At 44.5% G+C, this 20,878-nt stretch overlaps 1 protein-coding gene across 1 annotated transcript in view; it reads right to left on the bottom strand.

Moving 5' to 3' along the window:
- LOC147447001 (long chain base biosynthesis protein 2d-like) overlaps positions 1-19,721 on the bottom strand; it is a 98,903-nt gene extending 79,182 nt beyond the window's left edge. The window contains exons 1-2 of the mRNA XM_086522909.1: positions 19,497-19,721; positions 19,216-19,281 (exon numbers count right to left, since the gene is read on the bottom strand). Of these exons, the coding sequence (XP_086379035.1) occupies positions 19,216-19,281; positions 19,497-19,616 (186 nt within the window). The 5' untranslated portion in view covers positions 19,617-19,721. The remainder of the gene's footprint in view (positions 1-19,215; positions 19,282-19,496) is intronic.
- Positions 19,722-20,878: the final 1,157 nt, after the last annotated feature.

Raw genomic sequence — 20,878 nt, 5'->3', positions numbered from 1 at the left:
ATGATATTGAACACTGCCAAAGAGCTCTGATACCAATGTTATGTGCAACGGAAGTGATTTATGGTGTGTGCTCATAATGAGTGCTCACTGCGTACTCAAGGTTCCTTTTAATGATTGGAGGACTTCCTTTTACTTCATGAGAACTGTGCAATAGACTAGAAAGCAAAAGAGAGTGATACTGTGAGAGAAGGTGTCGTGAGTGAAGAGAGAGAGAGAGAGAGAGAGAGAGAGAGAGAGAAGACTGACACCAGATGGGGTCGTAAACCCCACTCCAAGGGTCCGCCCTCTCTATCACTAGAGAGGTATTTGCTTTAGATTGCACAAATGTTGATACACTGGTCCTAGATGCTGAGATGCTAATAGGTACTTGTTGTGGATGCTTGATACTGCGAGGCTAAGGGCGGCGGACTTTTGAAAACGCTGATGCTTGAAGGCTGGATTCTGCAGTTTGCTGGCGATGAAGGCTGAAACCTGTTGTGGCTGAAAACGCTAGGAAACTTTACTTGATCTGCAACTTGCTAGCAATAATGGGGCTGAAATCTGGGACGCTGGATCTGGAACTTGCTGGCTATGAAGGGCTGAATCTGCAATGCTGAAAATGCTGACCTGCTGCTGATGGAAATGCTGAGGTGAGGGCTGAGAAAACGCTGGAGATGAGGTGCTGAAAACACAAGAGGAAACGCTGGAGGCTTCTGGGTCCTTGTGCTGCGGTACTGCAGGTACTTCTCTTGGCCTTGAAGTGACCCCATAGGCTCACTTATATAGCAAAATACTGCTGGATCAAGCAGCCTCAATTTAGCCCCCACGCTTTGGAAAATATGATGCTAAAAGTCACTTATTAATAAGCTGAAGACCTACTAATAAGCGGTGGTTCACATGCAGTTTGGCCTAGGCTTGGTACTAATGGGAACGCTCCCCAATGCCTACACCTAGTAGACACGGTTCATGCTCTTGTGCAATCAGAGGGTATGAAGCTACACTAAAGTGCCTGGACATGCACATCCTACGTACAAGCTCACAAGGGTGCCAAAACATTTCCTAGGCTGACCTAAACCCTAGAAGTAGGAGTTATAGCTTGTTCACATGAACATAGAGTTAGATGTGCTCACAACATCCATCATCCTATTAAATGTTGCAAGAGAATTTGTGAGACCAAAAGTCATCACCAAATACTCGTACAATCCAAAGGACGTCCTGAACACGTTCTTGTATACATCTCCAAGAGCAATCCTTATTTGATGATAGCCACTTTTCAGGTCGATTCTATTGAAACTTGTAGAACCTTGAAGTCTATCCAATATATCATCGATCCTAGCTATTGGAAACATGTTCTTGATGGTGATTTTGTTGAGAGCCCTGTAGTCAACGCACATTCTCGAAGATCCATCTATCTTTCTTTAAAACCAACAACACTGGCGAACAGTAAGGTGATGTATTGGGTTGAATGAGACCCTTCTTTGAAAGTTATTTCACTTGGTTCATGATTTCCTCGTTTTGGGCTCTCCTAACTCTGTAAGGTGGCCGATTCAGTAGCGTACTGCCGGGAATCAAATCAATGGTGTGATCTTCAGGGCGTTGGAGAGGGGGAAAGGGAACACACCAGGAACACAACAAAATGCCTCCCTATAGCCCAGCATATACACAACGCCCCAATCCACTAGAGTTCACCTTCAAAACTCTAACACTATCCACAAGCAAACCACTACTTGCACATGACCATACGCACACACTTGTTGCAACACACCAATCATCCCGCTCTGCTCAACTCACGACCTTCTACACGCACACAGCCTCTCTCTATCTCTTTGCACAACCCACCTCGGGGGGGGCACACTTGCCGACACGCCCAGAAACGCACGCACACAAGCAAAAATGAGAAGGGGAAAGGGGGGATCAACACAGACAAACGGCAATGATGGCTTCCTCATTCAACACAAACACATACAACATGCTCCATAGCTCCACAGCCGCTATCTCGAAAACATACCATGGCCGTCTCGACAAAAGCCCCAAATGGCAAAAAAGCCCTTATAAATTTGCCAGAACCTCCTTTCATAGGAGTGGCCAAAGCACACCAAAAATATATATTTATTTATTGAGCTATCTAGCTCATGAGATTCAACTTGACTCCTTTATAGCATTTTACATGCACTTCACCCACTTGGCAATCTATTTCTAGTATCCATTGCATGGCTCGACAAGTTGGCAAGCTTCCATTTCTCAATTAGCATGTGAGCCATCCCCGGGTCCGGCCTTGAGTTCTCCCTCCATCACTGCCCCGCAACTCTCTCTCTCTCTCTCTCTCTCTCTCTCTCTCTCTCTCTCTCTCTCTCTCTCTCTCTCTCTCTCTCTCTCTCTCTCTCTGACTCAACATTGCCGTGGGAAGGCACCCCTCACTAGCGCTACCGCTAGTTGGGTGGCCCTCTAGCCTTCAAAAGTTTGGGCCTTGAGTGGCCGTGGGAAAAATCCCTCAAGCCGCCACATCATCATCAGTTACGAGCGTCGTCAACGGCCATATCCGACACCAATACACGCCACGACCACAGGCTGCCGCCCTCCGCCAACTGCTACGTCCAAAGGCGCCACCAGGTCGCGCCCGCAACGCCCAAGGGGCTGGCCGCCATAGCTGTAAGCTCACAAGAGCTCCACACAACCTTTTGATGCTCAATGGAGGCGCCCTCTCCTGCTAATATACCATGCGCTTGGTCGGGCTCACTACGCATGTGGGACTTACCCACTTGACACTTGGCAGCAATAAAATCATTGGCCCCTCAAGCCCTTCAAAATTCCCCAAAATTTCTTAAAGACAAACCTTTTTTCCCTTCCTCTTCACAGCTCAGCAACTTGGTGCCCATTGGCCCAGTGATCGAGCCGCAACTTCCAACCAAGAGCCGCCGTCACCTGAGTACTCTGCAATTAGACTATATGAGGCCTTCAAACGATGAGCATCAAAACGGCAAATAACCATCAAATTCACTGCGGTCCCCGCCAATTGTCCTTTTCAGCCTGCTATAACTTTGCACTCCTCACCCCAATGGGTGAGCCGTCTCTTTCTGCCTCCTCAGCACTTCAAGCTCTACAATCCCAGGCAAAAAACCCGCACCTCAAATTAGCTTTGCCTACCATCCAAATTGGCCCCTTAGGAGCCCTTTCTGGCCTATAAAACCTCATCAAACATACACCTCCGCTGCTACCTGCCTGCCTAGGATCTTCGTATATGCTCCAGCTCTTTGCCATGCACCTGCTAGACCATATGCACTTGCCTGTGTCATCTTCTATGGTCGACCGACTTTGGCTGCACCAACACTGAGGAGGTAAATCTCCTGGGAAGCCTTCAGAGAAACAATCAGCCTGGGCTTGCAAAAGTCTTGTCGTTCCTTTTTGAGGTCGGACGTATTTGACATTTTCTTGTCATCTATCTCATGTAAAAAAATAGAGTAAACAAACAGACTAGCTTTTATTAATTTGGAAATGGCCAAAGCCGATACAAGTGGGACGGACTTGCCCTTTAACTTTTTACATCAAGAACTATCTCTCTACCCTTTTCATTCTTCAAAGTTGCTTTTCTCACCTTGTAGTTGATCACCACATTGTTCTTATGGAACCATAGGATTCCCAAAAGACGTCATGCCTAATGTAAAAGTCCTCGTGCCCTAAATAACCCTGACAATGCAGCAAAAGTTTGCCTGGTGCCGCTAGAACTACCTCAACCAGTGGTCCCATTTCATCTAGCGAAGCCAAGACAAGCCGCCAATTCGATCGAGATGACGTTGGTCTTGGCTCCTCCGTCGAAGAAGATGAGGGCTTCTTGATCTCGTACTTTGCCCCACGCTCTGCAGAGCTCCGTACTTTCATCCATTTGTTCAAGGCGGTCCCCACAAAATTTGCTATCGTTCCTGCTTTGGTCTCTCCTTTCTTTGCTCGCTCCTCCACTGCTTTAGAACTCTCTGGCTTGTCCTCTGACTGTTCATTAGGTGCTTTCTTGTGGCACCTTGTAAATACATGCCCTTGTTCCCCACAACCGTAACATTTCCCCTCTTTGAAATATTTGGCGCGTTGCTCTACTGACAACCGAGGGCCTGAAGGTTTCTTTTTCTATTGTTTTCACTTCCTTTTGCTACTGTTATTCGATTCTTGTCCGGCCCGAGCTGAGACCAATCTGTCTATAGGATACGTAAGAGTACTCTCGTGCATTGCGAACCCTTGCTTTGCATGACTTATTAGTCGTTGCATGGACTCGGAATTTTGCAGTAGACAATAGTCCCGTATCTCTTTGGATAGACCAACCAAAATCGCTCAATCTGCTACTTGAAGATTTTCTTGAAAGAAGAAGCCGGTAGAAAAGTGTCCCAAAATCTCTAACAGTAAGTATCTAGTCTGTCTTCCTTGGTCATCCTCAGATGATTCCAAGTTGTAATCACATCACGTTCGTATTCCTGAGTGAGCCATGAAGAAGTAAAAACTTGCTTGAACTATAGCCACTTCGTTGGTGCCTCCCTCCGTAGAAGCAGGGTAGACCACAAGGTTTTTGCGTTCCCCTTGAGGTAAGATGCCGCCCTCTGGACCTTGGAATGCTCTGAGTAGCGTCCTTCGGAGTAGGCTATGTCAAATTGTTGGATAAAAGTGAGGGCCTTGTGGGTATCCTTAAAGCTAGAAAAAGTATCAAACTTTGTTGCCTGTCCACCCTCCTTCAATTCCTTCGGCTTCTTTTCTTGCCCTTATCCTCGAAGAAATCATACCGGTTGGCTCTGTAACTGTACTTCCTCTTAGTTAAAAACATCCACTCACCAGAATCCGGACTATCTGAGAAGAAGAACTATCAAAATACTTCCGAGATCCTCTATGGGATCGGCTCTTCTTTGCCTTCTTCTTGCCTTTGCTACGTCTTTGTATCTTTCTCCTCTTCTTCCTCTTTCTATCCTCGTCACTAGACTCGGAGGTAGAAAAAGTTAAAACTGTCCAAGCTATCAGAAGAGGATGAGGATAAACTGGAAACACCCTCGAATCTCACACGCTTCTTTGCCTTATATTCTCAAAAGTAGACCTTCAGGCTTCGACCCAAGTAGCCTGGATAGTCCATTGCTCGACTTTGTTTCCACGCCTGCTTCTTGGTCTTCATGAGCCTGTTGACTCGCCGTTCTATTGCTTCCTCGAATTCATCCTCTCAGTACACCTTCTGAGCGGGTGTTCCAGGTGTAGCCGTCTTCTTCAAAGCTGACTTCATAGGTGAACGGATAGCGGTTGTCACCAGCGTGTGACTACTATCTATCCTTTTTGTTGATTTCTTTCTTATTATCTATTTACTTTCACTTTTTGGAAACACCCCTCGGGAAATCTAACTGCCCTGCATTGCATAGCTAGTGTGGAACTGTCCAGAGGGAGTCCAGGCCTGAGGGCAAGAGAGCACTAAGGTTGGACAAGGACTATGGTTAGCCAAGTGGGGTCATTGACTAGCCAAAGTGGAATCCTTTGCTACAGAGGCTACATTTCAGTTTTGGATGTGGCCCTAGTGTACAAAGAGGGTCAGATGACCTAGAAAGATACAATGGCAGCATCTCCTAAAATTTAGGGAACTGCTATTTTGAGACCTGAAAATGTGTTGACATCATTACCTCCGGAATGACAAAGGGAACATTTTCTTACTCTGCCGTGAAGTCAACTGGGCAGCCGGTTGGGAGATTTTTAGGCGGAAAACCCGAAACGGGAAAATGCTTATAAATGTGCCAAGTGGCACCTTCTGGTGCACTTGCCTCATGCAACAAGAAGTGGCGCTGAATTTGAAGGAGAGAGAGCCTCATTTTTAAATTTTGTCACAGGTTAAGAGCTATGGAGTGCTTGCTTTCCCTCTTATGCACAGTGCGGTGCCAGGAGTGATGCCCTGCACGCTACGCACTGCCCTCTCTCTCCCCTTTGGCAGTATGTTATGCCCCTCTAGTGGGCTCTTCATTTGACCAATGTCCAATTGTGTGGGTTCATGCACGATTGCCGAGGCAAGAGCCTCTTGCACAGGTACTGGATTAGCTAGCGGCTGATCCCCTGCAGGTACAGGTGAATTCGGAGAGGTTTCACACCAAAAATCTCGTCCGATTCAAAGGGCAAGTAGCCCTACAGGTGCGGGAGCTCGAGGACTTGCTACAGATGCGACCGGCACGCGAAACGGAGCCCGAAACAGTGAATTACAGCCTGCTGTGTATTTTTGCAGGTTTAGGGTTTTGGCCCTAAACGGACCCTAATACCCCCACGAGGTTCGGGGACGCAAGGGGACCGCTGTACAAGTGATCTGGTGCATTTTCAGGGCTGAAAACATAGAATTCAGCGTGCTGCAGATTCTCGCGAGGTTTTGCAAAGTGCCCGTATGCGTCGGGAAGTCATTTAATGCATGGGAATACTGACCGTGAAGGGTTCTAGTACAGTTATGCTGCCGAAATCGGGCTGGAACAGTGGAAATTCAGCCGAGTTTGTGCGGAGCAGCTTGTAGGGAACCACAGCGTTTATTCCCTCTTTTGAACAATAAAGAAATACCGAAAGGGGCGCCTAAGTTAGGGGCCAATCTGGTGTCCTTCTATTCATACAGGTGCAATCTAGCAGCCTGTATCCCTCTCCCCTTTTGTTGTGTCTTGAAAGTACAGGTAAAATAGACGACTAATAATGGGTGAAAGCTAAATCAAGGTTTAAAGTAAAGTCTACCGCCCTTTTTGGATTGAACACGCCGGTTTCATGGTTCCATCGACGGGATTAAATCACTTTTTCCCATAGAAGTGAGCCTTGGTCAGTTTTGGGCTTGAAGACACAGGGGATCATAGACCAGACACAGGGAATTGCAATTATGGCTGACAGACCAGATGATGTGACTGAAGAGGTTTCCTCTTCACAGGGTCAACAGACACATGAAGTGGGTGAGTCCTCAAGACCACCACAGACAGATGACGATATATTCAGGACCCAGTTGGCTACTGCTGTGGCTATGTTCACACAAGTAATGCAGAATCCGAGGTTTTTAGCCTTTTTGCAACCTCCTGTTCCGTCTCAGCAAGTTGGGTCACTGGATCATATTCAAAAGCCTGTTAAGGCTCGAGCACAGGTGATTCATACCGCACAGTCAATGGAAACACCTGTACACTTGACGGAGAACATGCAATCTCCACAACCTATGCCTAAGGTGCAAGAACAGGTGGTTGAGATGCCAGTCTTTCAAGCTGTACCAGTTCAGCCCGCCACCTTTCAGCAGCCTATAGCTGGTTCTAATGGGCAGCGAAGCAACCTACATGCTATGCAACAGGTCTTCCCACCACCTTCAATACACCCTGGCTATTTTGGAGGTGGATCCGTATTCCAGAGCATGGCTGGTCATGCACCTGGAAATCAGTTTTACACGCCAGGAACAATGTTTGGGGGTGCTCAAACGATGATGCCTAACCCCGTGTACAGTGTCATGGGTATGCAACCAGGGTTTCAAAGCACTCAGGGCCAATTTGGGATGCCACAGGCAAATTTTGATATGGCTGGAATTACAAATCAGCAGCCAAATATGGCATTTCCAGGTCAAGTTAATAGCGGCCAAGGAACACAGATGAACCCTAATAGTGTTCCCATGTTTCAGTCACTTCTATATGACAATTTAACGCCGCTGGAGAGGCCAACTCCGTACAAAGAAGGTGGCAAAGGTGTGTCTTTCACGACCTTTACAGGGTTTGATGACAGGAAGAAGGCTCTTTCATTCCTCCAGCAGTTTGACAAGGCCTATGCAGGGGGAAACTTTACAGAGGCTTCAAAGGTCCGCAAGGCAGCCACTTTCTTGACAGGGAATGCGGGACAATGGTGGACAACTTTATTGCTTAAGGGCAAGCTCCGTCCACATGGATTTACTTCAAGCAAATTTTTGCAACAGCATGGTTATCTGATGACTTTGAAGCAAATGTCATGACAGAATGGCACCAGCTAAATGCTGCCACTTGCAGAAATCTGGATGATTACAATCGAAAGTTTTGGAAAGCTCTACTTCCAGTAACTTCCTATAGGTTTGTGCCATTGACAGAACAGATTGAAAAATACTGTTGTGGCCTACCCAAAGGATTGAGAAAATACTGCACGAAGACAAAAGTCACTACTTTGACGCAGCTCATCGAGGTAGCAAACACTGGCAATGGTTTGCTCAAGGGAGAAGATTGTGAATTTAACACTGGCGTCAAGGCACGATCAGGCAAGAAAAATTCAGCCAAGAAGCACGTTCCCAATGAGGCTCCTAAAGGGACTCAGGAGTCGGCCAACACAAGGAAAGACAAAGCTAAGGCTGAATCAGAAAAAGGACCAGCAAAGAAATGGAAAGACGTTTTCCTCGCAAGTCAGAAGAGCAAAAGAAGGTCCTGAGGACAAAGAACAAATGCTTTATATGTGAGCAGCCTGGCCACATTGCTTACAACTGTCCTACAAAGAAAAGGCCAGGTGATTCTGAAGACAAGGAGGACAGGAAAGGAAAGAAGCCCATGGCTGGTCTAGTGTCAGATATGGTGGGCGATAAGCCAAATTCAGATGCAAGTGAGCTTTGCAGAGCATGGGGAAAGGTCAGGGATCAAACAGTGTTTATCTTCTTTGATCCAGGTGCCAAAGCCAACTTCATTTCCCCAGAATTGGCTTCAAAGTTGGGAATCAGACCTGAAGAGATGGGGTATACAGCAGAGGCAGGTTTGGGATGTCCTGGCCATACAAAGGCTGTGACACCCATCATTGGAAAGTTGCGTCTACATATCCAGTCCTATGTAGATGCTAAAGAATTTTACATCATGCCACTGGACGGATGTGATGTGTTGCTAGGTATTCCTTGGTTGTTTCGTGTACAGGGAATCATGGATGCCTACAACAAAAAGATCACTGTACAGAGCAGGGGAAAGACTCATATTCTGGATGTAAAGCTTAAAGGGGAGTCTATCTATACTGTATCAGCTTCTACTATTACTTCTGTAATGAAAAAGCATCTTTCTGCGTACTTGGTTTTTGCACGTGAAGTGTCAGATTGTGATGAATCAAATTTATCTGTGCTAGATAAAGAAAGGTCAATGTTTTTACAACAGTATAGTGACTGTTTTTCCGATTCATTACCGTCTCAATTACCGCCAGAGAGACCCGAGGACCATGCGATAGATTTGGTGCCAGGCAGTAGCCCACCAAATAAGCCTCCGTACAGGGTTAGTGCGGCTCAGCAGAAAGAGATAATGGGCCAAGTACAGGAGTTGTTAGAAAAGGGGCTGATTCAGCCCAGTTCATCTCCATTCTGCTCTCCAGTGTTGTTGGTGCAGAAAAAGGATGGCTCATGGCGTATGTGCATCGACTATCGTGCACTGAACAAGAATACCATCAAGAATAGGTTCCCTATACCTAGAATTGATGATATTATGGACAAATTAGAAGGAGCAGCTATGTTTAGCAGGATAGATCTAAAGAGTGGGTACCATCAGATCCGCATTAGATCAGAGGATGTGCACAAGACTGCTTTTAGAACGACGTTTGGCCTTTACGAATTTTTAGTGATGCCCTTTGGTCTCACAAATGCTCCTGCTACGTTCAATAGGATGATGGATAGAATTTTCCGTCCACACCAGCAGTTTGTTGGTACATTCTTTGATGACATGATAGTCTACTCAAAGAATGAAGAGGAGCATAGGCATCACTTGGCCATTGTGTTCAAAGAGCTACGCAGTCATAGGTTGCTTATCAATGCAAAGAAAAGTGAGTTTTTTCTGGAAGAGATTCACTTTCTGGGACACATTGTCTCAAAGGATGGTGTCAGAATGGATCCTGCAAAAGTTGAAGCGATCAAGTCATGGCCAAATTTGAAGACGGTGCATGATGTCCGAAGCTTTTTGGGACTATGCTCCTATTACAGAAGGTTTATCCGAAATTTCGTTGAGATTGCTTCACCTTTACATGCTCTTCAAAAGAAGGCAGTCACCTTTAGATGGACACAAAAAGAGATTTCAGCTTTTAATCTCTTAAAGGAAAAGATGACTTCAGATCCAGTCATTGTGTTGCCAGATCTTAGGAAGTCATTTGTGGTCCAGTGTGATGCCTGCGGTAGTAGCATTGGTGCAGTGCTAATGCAAGATGGCAGGGTAGTAGCCTATGAGAGCAGAATTTTGCAAGGGTCAGAGATGACCATGCAAGTCTATGAGAAAGAGTTACTGGCTGTGATTCATGCGCTCTTAAGTTGGAAACACTACCTGCTAGGTGCAGATTTCGTTGTCCAAACGGACCATCAGACCTTGCGATACTTCTTGACACAGACAAAGTTATCTGAGAAGCATATGCGATGGGCAAATATCTTGTCCATGTTCCATTTTCAGATTGTGCATGTGGAAGGCAAGAAGAACGTTGTGGCTGATGCCTTGTCAAGGAAGCCACAAATTTCAGCTGTGTCGATTCCTTATCATCATGAACTTGATGATATGAGAGAACAGTATGTAAATGATGAAGATTTTGCAAGGGTCTTTGAGCAACTAATGGATGGACAACGTCATGAACACTATCTTCTTAAAGACGGGTTCATGATGATGCATGGCAGATTGTGTGTCACAAAGCCATTGCGACGCAAAGTTATGGAAGAGAGTCATGTCCCACCGTATGCAAGGCATCGTGGTATCGATGCTACAGTAAAAGCGGTTGAGACATTCTTCTACTGGCCTACATTGAGAAGAGATGTGAATGCCTTTGTGCGAGAATGCCTAATATGCCAAAAGGTCAAGTTTGACAGGCAAAAGGCACCAGGGCTATTGCAACCACTACCTATTCCAGATAAACCATGGGAAAGTATTGCTATGGATTTTATCTTTGATCTTCCGAGAACGCAGACAGGAAACGATGGTATTTGGACCATTATTTGCAGATTCAGCAAACAGGCTCATTTTATTCCTGTCAGGAAGAAGATAAAGCCAGATCAGATGGCACGCTTGTTTATGAGCAATATTTTCAAGTATCATGGCATGCCACAGTCGATTGTTAGCGACTGTGATCCACGCATGACAAGTTTGTTCTGGAAAGGCTTGTTTGAGAATATGGGCACCACGCTCAAATTCTCTTCGTCATTTCATCCTCAAACAGATGGGCAGTCAGAAGAGGCAAATTCTATTGTCCTAGATCTGCTGAAGTGTTATGTGTCACAGCATAAAGGAAAGTGGGAGCAGTATTTGCCATTGGTGGAGTATGCATACAATAATACAGTGCATTCATCAACTGGCAAGGCACCCTTTGAGATAGTTGAAGGTGGCAAGAAAGTTCCTCCCATACTGCATACAAAGGACAAGATATTTGAAGCAGATAAGTATGTTCAAGACATGGATGAAATGTACAAGAAGGTCAAAGTGGCCTTAGAAAGGACTCATGCAAAGCAAAAGAAAGCAGTTGATCGTCACCGTCGTGAAGTGGTATATTCACTTGGTGATTGGGTGCTTTTACGCTTTGAAAAGGCAAGGTTAAAGAAGATGAAGGGCAAGGAAAGACTGTTTCCAAAGCTCAGCATGCGTTACTATGGGCCTTTTCAAGTGTGCGACATAATCAGTGATGTTGCGTATAGGCTGAAATTGCCTGACAGTTGGAAGATTCACAATGCGTTTCATGTGAGTCTTCTCAGACCCTATGTGGGTGATGTGCCAAAAGATATGCCAACTGAAGATCAACCGGAAGTCGAGGAACTTGACGAGATCTTGGTCCCTAAACAGATTTTGGCACACAAAGAAAGGAAAGTGAAAGGCAAGGTTGCTAGGCATTACTTGGTAAAGTTCAAAAACTATCCGCCAATGGATGCTAAGTGGATGGAAGAAGGTGAACTTGCAGAGTCACCAACTTTGTTATCACTTTACCTAGAAGCCTTCGATTTGCAACCTACCTTGACCCCTTGAGTTTCAAAGCTAAATGGATTGTCAGTGTGACAATGGCTTCTGAAACAAATGATGTACATGGTATTTAAAGTGAGCTCAAATGAAATACCTGTTACATGAATGTTAGAGCTGTACAGATTGTCAGTTTGGCAATTGCTCTTATGGAATGTCCAAAAGTTTGGTTAGTGCTATAGAAGTGAGTATTTCTTGTCAGTTTGTCAAGGATACAGTGATTGCTTCTATTGAAGAGTACATGTGTAACTGCATTCTTAAACTGTCGGTTTGGGTATGCTCGAAAGTGTTACGGGATCCAACGTGTACTATAAGACAGTGGCAAAATGTGCAGCTACCATTTTGTCATTGGAAAGTTAGTGACTCAAAGCAATGGCAGAGTGCGAAGCTACCACTATGTCATTGGGACAGGGTTCACACGCAGGCAATACATGAGTCGACGAGGTGTTGAATACACCAGGGTTGACAATGAGCATGTATGTGTCGTATATGTGTCGACCGGTGTTAAATACATCAGTGTTGACAGTAAGCATGTACGACATAGATGCAAACGAGGACGTTTGAGATTTCAAGAGGGGAGTATGTCACCAGCGTGTGACTACTATCTATCCTTTTTGTTGATTTCTTTCTTATTATCTATTTACTTTCACTTTTTGGAAACACCCCTCCTGAAATCTAACTGCCCTGCATTGCATAGCTAGTGTGGAACTGTCCAGAGGGAGTCCAGGCCTGAGGGCAAGAGAGCACTAAGGTTGGACAAGGACTATGGTTAGCCAAGTGGGGTCATTGACTAGCCAAAGTGGAATCCTTTGCTACAGAGGCTACATTTCAGTTTTGGATGTGGCCGTAGTGTACAAAGAGGGTCGGATGACCTAGAAAGATACAATGGCAGCATCTCCTAAAATTTAGAGAACTGCTATTTTGGGACCTGAAAATGTGTTGACATCATTACCTCCGGAATGACAAAGGGAACATTTTCTTACTCTGCCGTGAAGTCAACTGGGCAGCCGGTTGGGAGATTTTTAGGCGGAAAACCTGAAACGGGAAAATGCTTATAAATGTGCCAAGTGGCACCTTCTGGTGCACTTGCCTCATGCAACAAGAAGTGGCGCTGAATTTGAAGGAGAGAGAGCCTCATTTTCAGATTTTGTCACAGGTTAAGAGCTATGGAGTGCTTGCTTTCCCTCTTATGCACAGTGCGGTGCCAGGAGTGATGCCCTGCACGCTACGCACTGCCCTCTCTCTCCCCTTTGGCAGTATGTTATGCCCCTCTAGTGGGCTCTTCATTTGACCAATGTCCAGTTGTGTGGGTTCATGCACGATTGCCGAGGCAAGAGCCTCTTGCACAGGTACTGGATTAGCTAGCGGCTGATCCCCCGCAGGTACAGGTGAATTCGGAGAGGTTTCACACCAGAAATCTCGTCCGATTCAAAGGGCAAGTAGCCCTACAGGTGCGGGAGCTCGAGGACTTGCTACGGATGCGACCGGCACGAAAAACGGAGCCCGAAACAGTGAATTACAGCCTGCTGTGTATTTTTGCAGGTTTAGGGTTTTGGCCCTAAACGGACCCTAATACCCCCAGGAGGTTCGGGGACGCAAGGGGACCGCTGTACAGGTGATCTGGCGCATTTTCAGGGCTGAAAACAGAGAATTCAGCGTGCTGCAGATTCTCGCCAGGTTTTGCAAAGTGCCCGTATGCGTCGGGAAAGTCATTTAATGCGTGGGAATACTGACCGTGAAGGGTTCTAGTACAGTTATGCTGCCGAAATCGGGCTGGAACAGTGGAAATTCAGCCGAGTTTGTGCGGGGCAGCTTGTAGGGAACCACAGCGTTTATTCCCTCTTTTGAACAATAAAGAAATACCGAAAGGGGCGCCTAAGTTAGGGGCCAATCTGGTGTCCGTCTATTCATACAGGTGCAATCTAGCAGCCTGTATCCCTCTCCCCTTTTGTTGTGTCTTGAAAGTACAGGTAAAATAGACGACTAATAATGGGTGAAAGCTAAATCAAGGTTTAAAGTAAAGTCTACCGCCCTTTTTGGATTGAACAGGCCGGTTTCAGCGGTACATCCTCTAGAGTGCATCTCGTCAAGAGGATGCCTAACCAAAATTTTCGCATACTGAGGGTCCTTGGAATACTGAAGCATTTGTTGGGAACAAGCATCAACCTGCTATTGACGCTACACTTCCATCATTTCGTACTTCAATGGTGGAGACAGACCGTACTCTTCCGAAGGTGGACGATGTCCATTGGAATCTTCATTATTCTCGCACGAACAAGAGTGGTCAGGTACCACAGTTTCCTCCATGCGGAATTCATCGACTGAATCCATGTGTGCTGCGAGTAAAGGGATCAAATCCTTCATAGAAGAAGTATCGACTGAGCTCTGATACCACTGTAATAGACTTGGACACCCCAAGCCGAGAATCTAACACAACATACATGAGAAAACCGAAAAACTGAACAAAACTGAGAGACATATGACACGGCATGGCGTAGTTTCGCGCCCAGAGAGACTAGCGTCCCTTTCGATATTTCTTTATTATTAATGTTTCACGAAGTACGTCCGGGGGTCCTCTTCTCAACAGCCTCCAAGCTAAATTGCTCGAGATTGAGGCCCTGCCAATGAATTTAGATGCCCTGGGCCTTCCAAAGCAAAGTACATGAAAAGCTTCAAGTCTAAAAGCATCTAGGCTCAAAAGCTAGCACCAGCGTGATTTGCGGAAATCCGTATGGCTTGCCTCATCAGCAATGTAAAATGGGGACGTCCATACAGCTGTTGTAACGGACCTGGACACCCCAAATTGGAAATCTGGCAAGACACACGAGAGAATCAATGAAAACACTTCACAGACTTAATCACAATTCACTTGAATCACAATTCACTTGAATCGACACAACCCAACGTAGCTCCGTGCCCAGAGGTAATGGCCCCAAAATCTGGCGCCCCTTTTGGTATTTATTTTTATATTAATGCTTGAGCAAAGTTACAGAGTTCGCGGACCCTCTCTGCTCAGCTGCTTTTCAACCAAACTGAGTGCAATGGGACCCTCTTAAAGTACATATTTAAAGACCCATGGCCTTTAAAAAGCAGTACATGAAAAGCTTCAAACTCAAAAGCTTTTTGGTCCAAAAGCTGCCAGCGAAAAACGCAAAAAACCGTACGTTGTGCCATGTCAGCACCTGTCAGTGCATTTCGCGGAACGTCCTTACAACTGCCACGTCAGCATGTCATCGCGTTTTTCGGGATTCTGTACACGTCAACATTTCCGAGACCACCACGTCATCAGTTTGTGACATAACCCCCCTCTTGAAAGAATTGTAATCGCCCTCGATGACGCCTACAAAATCAGACATAAGCCATAAACCAATTCAGTGTCTATAGACACCGACTCTAAGTACCGACACACTATACAACACAAATCTAGCATTTACACAAAGACGATAGTCACTGAACATCAAATCACATTCAAATCATGTCATAGAAAAATCCATCCAGATCTAGTACCATGATTCCTGGCAACTGATTAACAATCGCATATGGATCCACACCGAACCTCACTATTGTCGGATTCACTAATTCTTATTGCGATCATGTCCATAGATTCTCAAGATTGAAATGTTGCAGCCATTTCGTCTTTCAAACCTGTACTCAAACACAATCACATGAGTGAGCACTCAAAAATCAAACTTATTTCCGGGACTTCGAGTTTCAAAGTTCACAAATCACACGCTTAGTTCATACTGAACACAGTGTTTCAATCAGCCAGTCTCGTCATCTCATCCATCCAAAAGTCTTGATGCACCTAGATCCTTGTGTAGCCATCTCATCCCTCAAGAACTCTTGATGCACTCACCATAGTATCCAATCATCTCATTCATATGGGAATCTTGATGTATTAGAATCGTTCATCATCACTCCTTCAAATTTCAAACAAAATTCATGATTCTTATCTTGAATCGTGATCAGGTTTATTCTTGAGCCGTCATTGCTCCCAATTGCATTCATATACAAATTCCTCACCATCTCATCCTCAATTTCACCTATTATCTGTACACAAATAAAAAGATCTTCCAAAAACATTAATTTTACACATAAATCAGAGTCATCTTCGGAAATTTCCATTTCAAAGTTCTTTCATTAATAAAGTCATAAAGCAAAATATTGTCATCACATCAATATCCCTTTCAATTTCCTTTCCAGTATCTGTTCTGGAGCGAGTATCTCCTCGCCCTGTTCTATTTCACTTTGTCAATCATTCTCATTCTTGTGCCTTCTTGGGGCACCGCACAGATATATGTCATTGTTTCCCACAGTCAAAGCACTTCCTTGTTTTGAGGTATTCGGCTTACTGTTCTTCTGTCAATCAAGGACATGTATCTTTCTTTCCTCTTGTTCCGTCATTATTTGTCGAATCTTGTTCGGTCCTTGGTGTCAAAAGTTGATTTGTTGGATAAGTCAAGCTACCTAAATGCATAGCAAACCCTTGCTTAGCATGTCCCATCAGTTGCTGTATGCATTCAGATTTCTGTAATAAGCAGTAATCTCGTATCTATTTGGAAAGTCCACAGCAAAATCATTCGATTTGCTGCGTAAAACTGATATTTTTAAAAGATGAGGCAAGTAGAAAAAACATCCCAAAATCTCTCACAATAAAGATCCAAAGTGTATCCCTTGGTCATTTGAAGATGATTTCAAGCGGTAATCACATCACGTTTGTACTCCTAAGTGAGCCACGAGGAAATAAAAAGTCGCTTGAACTTTAGCCACTTTGTCGGTGCTTCTTTTCGTAGCAAAAAAGTGGACCACCATGTTCGTGTATTTGCTTTCAAATAGGCTATTGCCCTCCTGATCCTGGAGTGCTCTAAGTACAGCCCTCCAAAAAAAGCTGTGTCAAACTGTTGAATAAAAGCGAAGGCCTTGTGAGCATCTCGAAATCCTGAAAAGGTATCAAATTTTAGTTCTTTGGTCTTCTTGCTCTTATCCTCGAGAAAGTCATATCGATTGGCTCTATAAAAGTGCTTCCTCTTGGTCATCAGAGTCCGAACTCTTAGAAGAGGACGAATCCTCCTCAAAACTATCTAGAAATATTTTTAAGATCTTTGGTGGGATCTACTCTTCTTGGCCTTTTTCTTGTTCTTACTGTGTCTCTGAGTCTTTCTTCGCTTCCTGCTCTTTCGGTCCTCGTCACTTGAAATAGAGGAGCTATCTGAACTGTCAGAAGAGGATAAGGATGAACTTGAAACACCCTCAAAACATACGCGTTTCTCTAGCTTTCGTGCATTTGCAAAAGAAGACTGACGAGCCAAGTAACCGGGGTAGTCTGCTCCCTTGCTGCGTCTCCTCGAATGCTTCGTGGTCCTCAATATTTGATTAACTCATCGTTTTATGACATCATCAAGTTCATCTTCAGTGTACACCCGTGGGGCAGGTGGTATCTTCAATGCCGACATACTGAAGATCCTTCAAATGCTAGAGCATTTGCATTTGCTTAGCACAAGTATCAACCTGTTGTTGACGCTGCATCTCCATTTGTTCATACACCGTGGCTGTGGTGGCACGTTGTCGAGTGGGTTCGTCTGATTCTTATGAGATTCGTCACTTAACTCCAGGTGTGTCACGGTAGAAAGGATCGAATTTCCCACTGGAAGGGAAATCAAATGTGCTCTGATACCACTGTTTCGGACTTGGACACCCCAAGTCGGAAACCTGGCACAACACACAAGAAGATCAATAAAAACACTTCACAAACTTAATCACAATTCACTTGAGTCAACAACACCCGGCGTAGTTCCGTGCCCAAAGGTATTGGCCCCCAAGGCTCGCGCCCTTTCGGTATTTATCTTTATGTTAATGCTTAAGCAAAGTTACAAGGTCTACAAGCCCTCTCTGCTCAACTACTCGTCAGCCAAACTGAGTGCAAGTGGCCCTCAAAGTACATATTTAAAGGCCCATGGCCTTTCAAAAGCAGGAAAATGAAAAGCTTCGAACTCAACAGCTTTTTGGTCCAAAAGCTATCAACGAAAAACGCGGAAATCCGTACAATGTGCTGCGTCAGCACTTGCTGGCGCATTTCACAGAACGTCTGTACAACTATCACGTCAGCATGTCAACACGTTTTTCGGAATTCCATACAATTGTCCACGTCAACATTTCCGGGACTGCCACACCATCAGTTTGTGACAGCTGCCACATCATCAATGTGATTCACGGGCGTCCGTACAGCTACCACGTCATCAGCCTTCCACAGAAATTTTTATTCCCTTGTGTCCCTTAGGCCCCGTCCCACAAGGTCCCATAAGTTGGTAGGAACTGAACTTTTAATGTTACGCCACTCGACAAGACTTGAAAGTTGATAAAACTTCTTCTACATCTTTCACTAGGGATTTGGGATTTGACCCCTCTGTCCAAAGTCCTTCCCTTAAGTCGTGCCAAATCATCACTTTGTGACAATGGGTGTGTGGGTGTGGGTGTGGGTGTGTGTGTGTGTGTTTTGAGTATGTGTGAAAGATGATATGTCTGAAGTATTTTAACTATTCATCGGACGGGTGATAAGAATAAGATCGTAACGAGATTTAGTAGATCAAGACATCCATATACTGGATTAACTTCTTCAGCAATGTGGAGTTATACCAACCATCTACGTGCTAAAGAGGAGATATTGGAGATATTTCATCAATAGACGAGTGCCATTCTAGGTTGCATCTCACGGTTGTATGTCCAAAATGGCCTTGCATTTGCATTTTAAGTCCATTTTGTCCATTCATTAACTATTATGCCAATAAATGGGAACATTTAATGCCTTTTATACCCTTATCACTTTTTTGATAAGGTAAAACATATATGAGATGCGTAGGTCCTAAACTTGGGCACCCCCACTTTACAGTTCTCTAGGTCACTTTAATGAGTATATAAGTGACCCTCTACCCCTCATTCTCATTATCCAACTGTATGAGAACTCTTGAGTTACTGAGTTATCACCCTAGGGTCATTCTCTCTCTCTTACATTGTGTTTGTCTCCTCGTGTGCTCCTCTCTTCCTTCAGTCTCGACTCCCTTCAATAAGATGACCGCCTAGATATTACTTGAAAAGCAAAGATATCTTGTTGTAGTAGGGAAAGCTATACATGATGTAATCTTTTCTGCAGAAATGTACTTACGTCTGATTGTATGCATGACACACAAGGCACTGATGCCGTTATTTATTGACATTGAACCATCAACTATCGATCATTTATTAAATCAAAAAATTCCCAGAGGATTGATTATACCTCCCTTTCTCACCAAATCAGAAGTGTATCACTTTAGGTTTAGAGGTCAAAAAAGCTTATTCTTACCTGAATACGGTGATATAATCTCCTGGTGTAGAAGTCTTCAAAATCACGGCACAAAGGTGCATATCCCTGAAAGCATCTCACATAGTCACTAGATTGCAAACATATGACTAATAGTGTGTAGGTGCACACGTGCATATTATACCAATACTCCCTTGGTGGCAGTTCTTTATTGAACACGCGCACGCGTGTGTGTGTGTGTGTGTGTGTTAGGTACATGTCCATGTCTAAAATGCAGAAACTCTCAATAAGGTAATGCGCAAAGATCTGCAGCCACGATCTACCTGAGGCGTGTCGTCCGTGCGCACCAATCTCCGAAAGAAATCTCGCAAGTGGCCGAAGACGAAAAGCAGTCCGTAGCTGAAGTAAGTGGTGAGAGCAGCAAAGTAGGGTATGGTGACCATGGTAGTAGGCACGCGCAGACGATCAACTGCCTCGCGAGCCAAGCTCCCGAGTTCCGTATATTAAGCGAAGTGAAGATCGTCGTTTGACCAAAGTGGTACTTTGTTAAAGTCAGTTTGCCGAGGCGGCCCATAAGATCTAAACCATACTCTTGTTGAAAAATTAATTAGTAAACTAGTCTATAGAACAGAACAGGACTGACATCAAGCAGAAGTAACCAAGTACAAAGTGCATTGGCAAATTGCATTAAACATATATGATGATTGATTACTTCTATCACTCTTTGTAAAATGGTCCAATTTCACGGGAAGTGAGATGAAGGTGTTGCTCTTTGTCGTACATGTTCTGATAGGTTTTAGAGCTCACTTGGTTAGTTGGTTGTGATTGTTTTTGCCTTAGCTTTTGTTGTGGGACACGAGAAAATCAGTAGAACCAATTGATAGGCAACAGCAATAGCTCATCTAAAGACTTGATGAGCATTGGGAAGAAGCAAGTTGTGTCCCCCATAACGCTCACCATACAATAGAAGGCTACTGAAGGGGGTAATTGAATCGAGCAAAGGGTTGCAGCTTAATCATTCTGCTTAGCCCTACTCCTTAAACTACTTTGGTGGTTGTTCGCAAACTGCCATTCAGCTGGTAATATCGGCCATTTAGTCTCTAGAGCGGGGATCCATGTTTGAAGCACCCATCTTACTCTAAATCAAGGGTAGTCAATTTTCCCTTATTTCTCATAGAACCTGTGAGAGAGAGAGAGAGAGAGAGAGAGAGAGAGAGAGAGAGAGAGATGTCATCACAATAGGAGGGAGCAAGGAGTCTTGGTTTTCGATCACAGAATCTGGTGCAAAACATATATGAGGAGGAAAATGCTAGGATAAAGGGTTGTTCTCGTGCTACAGAACGGTTATGTAGAGAAGAACTTTGGCTTGCAATATATAAGATGCACTTCCAAACAATGACATGCGTAGATTGACGTCAACCACCTAGAAATAAAGTAAACATGTACTGAGTACTGCAATACATAGGCTGAATTGCCCAACTGTGAGAAAAGAAGTGTCTGTCTATTTGATATATAGATCTATGAGCACTGAAGCTCGATAAAGTTTTCAACACGTCATTATGTGAAGCAAGGCTTCAATTTTATGCATATCGCATAGTAGCTTCCAAAGTTTAAGATATGTTATACACATACAAACTGGGGGGACTTTGTAATGTATCTGAATCGTCTTTCATTGGGTGTCGGCATAAACCAACAAGAGAGCTTA

The sequence above is a fragment of the Adiantum capillus-veneris genome, chromosome 11, assembly GCF_014529385.1.
Source record: "Adiantum capillus-veneris isolate H3 chromosome 11, ASM1452938v2, whole genome shotgun sequence".
In the NCBI taxonomy this organism is placed as follows: domain Eukaryota; kingdom Viridiplantae; phylum Streptophyta; class Polypodiopsida; order Polypodiales; family Pteridaceae; genus Adiantum; species Adiantum capillus-veneris.
This window is presented reverse-complemented; position numbering and strand designations above follow the sequence as displayed.